Source organism: Mus caroli, chromosome 2 (genome assembly GCF_900094665.2).
Source record: "Mus caroli chromosome 2, CAROLI_EIJ_v1.1, whole genome shotgun sequence".
NCBI lineage: Eukaryota > Metazoa > Chordata > Mammalia > Rodentia > Muridae > Mus > Mus caroli.
The window spans coordinates 98312141-98318752 of record NC_034571.1 but is presented as its reverse complement, the minus strand read 5'-3'; the positions used below and the strand labels follow the sequence as shown (position 1 = coordinate 98318752).

The 6612-nt window shown below is 40.7% G+C and overlaps 1 protein-coding gene across 2 annotated transcripts in view; it reads left to right on the top strand.

Annotated features, from left to right (window-relative positions):
• Prrg4 (proline rich and Gla domain 4) overlaps positions 1-6612 on the top strand; it is an 18868-nt gene that overhangs the window by 6496 nt on the left and 5760 nt on the right. For both annotated transcript variants that reach the window (XM_029470275.1, XM_021156914.1), the window contains exons 4-5: positions 1071-1119; positions 3973-4105. In XM_029470275.1, the coding sequence (XP_029326135.1) occupies positions 1071-1119; positions 3973-4105 (182 nt within the window). The remainder of the gene's footprint in view (positions 1-1070; positions 1120-3972; positions 4106-6612) is intronic.

The following is a 6612-nucleotide window of genomic DNA, read 5'->3' as shown; positions in this document are numbered from 1 at the left end:
AAAAAAAAAAAAAAAAAACCAACTAAAAATGAATTTCCATTTTATTTTAATGTGTATGCCTGCTTTATCTACATGTATATCTATGCATCACTTGTTTGCTGGTGCCTGAGGAGGTCAGATGAGGACTTCCCAGTCCCCTGGAACTGGAGCTATGGATGGTTGTGAGGCAGTGTGGTTACTGGGAACTGAACCTGGGTCTTCTGCAAGAGCAACAGGTGCTCTTAATCCACTGAGCCATCTCTTCAATTCCCAATGTTTTCAAAGTTCTCCATTAAAATATAGTTAATTAAAGCCTGACTGTTAACCTAGGTAATACAAAAGACAGACAGGTAACATGGTGCCTGCAGTAACATGGAATCTTGAATGTTAAGTGCAAGTTGCCTTCTCTGTATGTAAATAACGCCAGGCCTGCTCTTCTTTCTCCAGCATCCTTCTTTGCTCTTTACTGAATAGGAAGCTCTCCAGGGGTCCTTTCAGTTGCACAGCTAGGGACCCTAGTTATTCATTCTTCCATAATCCTTCCCAGCCACTCATTTCCTACAAATATTTACGACATGTATCAAGATGGGAAAACAAAGAATATTCTCTCTAGCCATGCCTGGGATTTAATGATGTTTCTCATAATTAAGAAAAATATATTTTCTAATTTAATCATGGTTCCTCAAGAAACAAAAATCTTGTATTCTTTCAAAGCACACAGAACTTAAACTGCCTCCGAGATAATTTTGCAAGTCAGTAAAGCCAACTATGGTAGCAAACAGAGCGCCACACCCCCAGTGCAGAAAATTGTCCTCAATTTCCCCCATTTGGTACCCTTGCTTCCTCTGAAATGTTACAGTCCCCCACTGACTTAGAAAGAGCCCCAGCTGGGTAAGGGGAGACTGACAGGGCATGGTAATGGAGAGCTGAAACTGGCAACAATCCCTTCACCAATTAACCAGACAGCAGAAAGGGCAGAGTGAGTCACTCCCTTCAACTTGAATGGACTGGTGTCCTACCTGTGTCGCATGCGAAAAAAAGAAATGATGATAAATTACATAAACTTACAATTTTTCATCTTTTCTTCCTAGATCAAATTTTGGCAGACTTATTCAATTAAAGGACCAACCACAGGATCAGGTACGATGAAGAATGCTTGCCTCGCCGCTCCCAGTTAGTGATCCATTTTAGTCTTGATGTCTGAGTTTGGCTATTGCTCAACATGCATACCAAGCGAGGACGGTTTCTCAATTATTTGCTGGGCTGTGTGAGCCAGATAGCTACCTTCATCTGTTTACACACTGGAAATCAAGTTTGGTGAGATAGTAGGGAAGTGAACTAATGCACACAAAGGTGTCCTAAGCAGCTCCGCAAAGTTAGAACTTGCACAAAAGTAGGGCTCTGCTAATTCTACTTATAAACTCCTCTCACTTTTTCTGTTGTTGCTATTACAAGGGAACAGAATACCTATGGTAGGTAAATGAGATTGCTAGATAAGGTTGAATATAGGGCTGGAGCTACAGCTTCAGTTATGCACCCCAGCAAACACACACACACACACACACACACACACACACACACACACACACACACACACACAGCTGGTACAGTGCTGCCTGAAGCCTCAGGTTTGAACTTCAAAAATGGCATAAAACTGGATATGGTGATGTACACCTATAATCTCACTGGTTGCCCTCATCAGCTACATAGTGAAGTCTGGGCTCTAGAAAACCACACCAACCCCCGGGGCAGAGAGAAGAGAATGACTGTGGATCTATCTCAGCACTAGGATACAAGTCTAGCATGTACAAAAGTCGGGGTTCAATCTTGGTACTAAAAAGAGGGGAAAAAAACAGAAGGAGAGTGCTAGAATTGAGTAACTTCTGGAGAAGGAAAAGGCATCATCTTATCTGTGTTGGTCATCTTTTTTTTTTTTAAAGGATTTATTTATTTATCATATGTAAGTACACTGTAGCTGTCTTCAGACATTCCAGAAGAGGGCGTCAGATCTCATTACGGATGGTTGTGAGCCACCATGTGGTTGCTGGGATTTGAACTCAGGACCTTTGGAAGAGCAGTCAGTGCTCTTACCCACTGAGCCATCTCGCCAGCCCCTTTTCTTTTTTTTAAAAAGACTTATTTATTTATTATGCATACAGCATTCTGCCTGCATGTATACCTGCATGCCAGAAGAGGGCACCAGTTCTCATTATATATGGTTGTGAGCCACCTTTTGGTTGCTCGGAATTGAATTCAAGACCTTTGGAAGAGCAGTCAGTGCTCTTAAGCTCTGAGCCAACTCTTCAGCCCCTCTTTTCTTTTTAATAACTTGATATAGAGCTGGACAGATGGCTCAGTGGTTAAGAGCACTGGTTGCTCCTCCAGAAGTTCTGAGTTCAATTCCCAGCAACCACATGGTGGCTCACAACCATCTTTATGGAGTCCTGATGCCCTCTTCAGGCAGGGAGATGTATATGCAGCAGAGCACTCATATATTAAATAAATAAAAATTTTTAAATATTTGACCTACTTATGAAAAGTGTGGTATTTTAATGCCCATATACGACGTGCAGTAATCAAGTCAGGGCAACTAGCATATGTATCACATCAAACATTGATCATTCATTTGAGGTGACAATACTCAAAAGCTTCTATTTTGAAATATCCAATACTTTATCAACTATAGCTACCCCACCATACTACAAAACAGCAGAACTTCCTGGTCCTATCTGATTATCATTTTGTTCTTCCTAACCAGTTGTTGGTTTTTCTTTTTTTTCTTTTTCTTTTATTTCTTTTTTGTTTGTTTGTTTGTTTGTTTGTTTGTTTGTTTTTAAATGCCTTCCACCCATTTCCCCTTCTAACCTCCTTTTTGTCTTTTATTTAATTAATCTTGCCCTTGATTCTTTCATTTGTCTTAGATAGGTTCCTCCTATAGGAGACTGTTACAAGGTGGCCTAATAAATGTATCTAAATGTATTTAGCTGAGCAAAGTACCTGTTTACCACACTTACTGTTAGATATTATTCATATAACATGACCTATTTAAGTAAACAAAAGAATTAAGTGTCTAAGAAGTACCATTTAAGAGCTGGCAAGAAGGCTCAGTGGGTAAAGATTCTTGCCATGAACTCTGAGTTCAACTCTCAGGGTTTACATGGTAGAAGGAAAAAAACAAACTCTCAAAAATTGTTCTCTGACATCTACACATGTGCCATGATACACCCCCAACACACACACAGTAAATAAATTATATATAAAGAACAAATATCATTTATCTTTCTTCAGGTAGATTCTCTAACACTTTTTGTTGTTGTTAAAGATTTATTTATTTATTTTATGCATATGAGTACACTGTCACTCTCTTCAGACACACCAGAAAAGGGCATCGGATCCCATTCCAGATGGTTGTGAGCCACCATGTGGTTGCTGGGAATTGAACTCAGGACCTCTGGAAAAGCAGTCAGTGCTCTTAACCGCTGAGCCATCTCTCCAGCCCTCTCTAACACTTTTAGTCCTAATACTCAGGTAGGAGGAAACAGTTGGATCTCTGAGTTTGAGGCCAGCCTTGTCTACAGAGTGAGTTCCAGAACAGCCAGGGCTACACAGAGAAACCCTGTCTCAAGAAACAAAGGANAAAGAGAGAAAAAAAAAAAAAAAAAAAAAAAAAAAAAAAAACAGAAAAAAAAATAAAAAAATAAAAATAAATTAGTTGTCAATGATGAGAATCTTCTCAATAATGTGTTAAATGAGCCAGGCAGTGGTGGCACATGCCTTTAATCCCAGCACTTGGGAGGCAGAGGCAAGTGGATTTCTAAGTTCGAGGCCAGCCTGGTCTACAGAGTGAGTTCCAGGACAGCCAGGGCTACACAGAGAAACCCTGTCTCACAAAAACCAAAAAACAAACAACAACAAAAAAAAGTGTTAAATGTATCGAAATTATAGATGATGCTCTTCAATCATACTATTAATTTATTTTAATGTCTCTTTAAGATGTTAACAAAGAGAAAATTGATGTTATGAGCCTTCTGACTGGATTGATTGTTGCTGGAGTATTCTTGGTTATTTTTGGCTTACTTGGCTACTATGTATGTCTCACCAAGTGTAAAAGGCGGCCATATCCAAGGTAAGTCAAAATATTAAGTTTATTAGTGTGCATTCTATATTGTTATTTTTTTGCATTTTTTTAAAGATTTATTTATTATTATATCTAAGTACACTGTAGCTGTCTTCAGATGCACCAGAAGAGGGCGTCAGACCTCATTAGGGGTGGTTGTGAGCCACCATGTGGTTGCTGAGAATTGAACTCAGGAACTTCGGAAGAACAGTCAGTGCTCTTTTTTTTTTAAACAGTAAAAAAAAACTTTAAAAATGTATTTTATGATGAATGTTTATATGATTTAGAGGTATCCCTCTTAGAATCATGGCAGAAAGAATCCTTTTTAGAGCATCAGAGTCTTCAAACCATGCCGATTCAAATTTTAAAAAGTTAGATTGCAATTTCAAGTGAATACAGGGAATTGTACTTTATGAGCCTCTGTCCCGGTTAACATCCCACTGATACATAAAAGTTATGATAGAATTGAGGTTATTAAATGGGTCTTTGGAGCTAGAATGCCAGTGGATTAATAGATGAGGGGATGGCAAGGAGGCAGTAGCTGTGGCCTGGTTCACTGATCTCAAGTTTATGTACCTGTGTGTTTTTGCTCTGCCAGGGTCCCACGGATGGAGAAGATGGCAGTCAGTGCTCTTAACCACTGAGCCATCTCTCCACCCCTGTATTGTTATTTTTAAGTAGATCAAACTGATAGCTTTTTGATTTTAGGTCTTTACAATAATCTTAGATCATTAAGAAGATTGCCAAGACAGTACAGAGAATTTTCATACACCCTTTGCTCAGCTTCTCCCATTATTCCCACATATGTTCCCACAGTAGATCTGTCAAAACTAAGCTCTAGTGCTAGAGACGAGACTCAGTCGGTAAAACCCACTCTGCACAGGCGTGAGACCTCTGATTACCAGCAACTAGAAAAGCCTGGTGTGGCAGCATGCGCTGTAATCCCAGCTTCAGGGAGATGGGAACAGAGACTCCCTAGGACTTGCCAACCGGGCTTCCTCAGCAAGCTGCAGTTCAGTGAGAGACCCTAACTCAAAAAATACAGTGGAGAGTAACTGAGGAAAACGCTGATGTTGACCTCTGACCTACACACAGACACAAACACAAACACAAAGACATTGCAATGTCATCACTCGTTACACTAAATTTATATTTTGCCAGTTTCTCTGTTACTGTCCTCTCTAGGGCCAGTTGAGGCTCCCACACTACACTTAATGATGTCTTCGCAGACTCTAAGCTGACAGATGTTTGGTGTTTTAACATCCATATTAACAACCTGATGATGCTATTACAAGATTTTTTCAAATGTATTTACTTATTTAGTGCGTTTGTGGGCACCTGTGAGTCACGAGAAACAGATGCTAATGATGCTATTTCTAAGATCCTTCAAAAGAATACAAGAACTAGGTGTAGCTGCTCAGAGCTACAATCCCAGCACTTGGGAGGTAGGGGAAAAGGGTTCAAGCGAGATAGCCGTCTGGACTACACAAAGAGACCTGTCTCAAAAATCCAAAGACTGGAGCTGTAGCTCAGCAGTAGAGTGCTTGTCTACTCTCGTGTGTCCCCCACTCCTTTCCACACCACCGTCCTATTATTTTCAGAAACAGAAAGTCCTGACTTAATAGATCTGTGTGGCAGAAACAAATTAATTCAGGGGCCAGAGGTGTGACTCAGTTGGTAGAGGGTTTGCCTAGTGTGCGAGAAGCCCTGGGTTCCAATCCCAGCACCACATACACCTGGTGTGGTGGCACAAGCCCCCAGATCACCAGCACAAGGGCGTGGAGGCAGGAGGATCAGAAGTTCAAACAATCCTTGGCTATGTAACAAACTGGATGCCAGTCTGAGACATAGGACACCTTGTTCTAAGTGTATGGGATGGGTGACAACCTGACATTAAACTATTATTGATACCTTAAAATTGAGTAAAGCAAAATTATTACCAATTAAGGATAAGTAGTACATTACTGGACTCACTCACATGACTTTCCAATCATCTCCAGCTCCATATCTGTGACCCCAGTCACTCCCCATCTCCTGATCAAGTCCCCAGGCCAAGCTCAGAGCCATCCTCCCACTCCTATGACCTCACACAGGTGGAATCACACCGCGTTAGTCTGACTGGATAATCTGGTGCAGTATTCTCAAGCCCCTTAGCATCTCCTTAGGAATTTGCATCCACCACTTGGTTTATATATTCTGCTGCATCACTCTAAGATGTGATTCCTTCCTAACACAACAGCCGTCTTAGACCAGCGTGTATTATTCCAGTCCTGGACAGGATGGGAAAGTGCAGGCGCTGGAATGCCAGTGTTCAGGTCTTGAGTGCACAGTTGTCGAGACCTTTGTCCTTGGACTCGTTACTTCCATGTCCATCAAAGCCACTGTGTCATTATCACTCATGTGTGAACTCAGGTTGTTCCAAACGTTTGAGAAACAGTGTTTCTATCTTCCCATGTACTGTGGGTTTTTTTTCTTTCTTTCTTTCTTTCTTTCTTTCTTTCTTTCTTTCTTTCTTT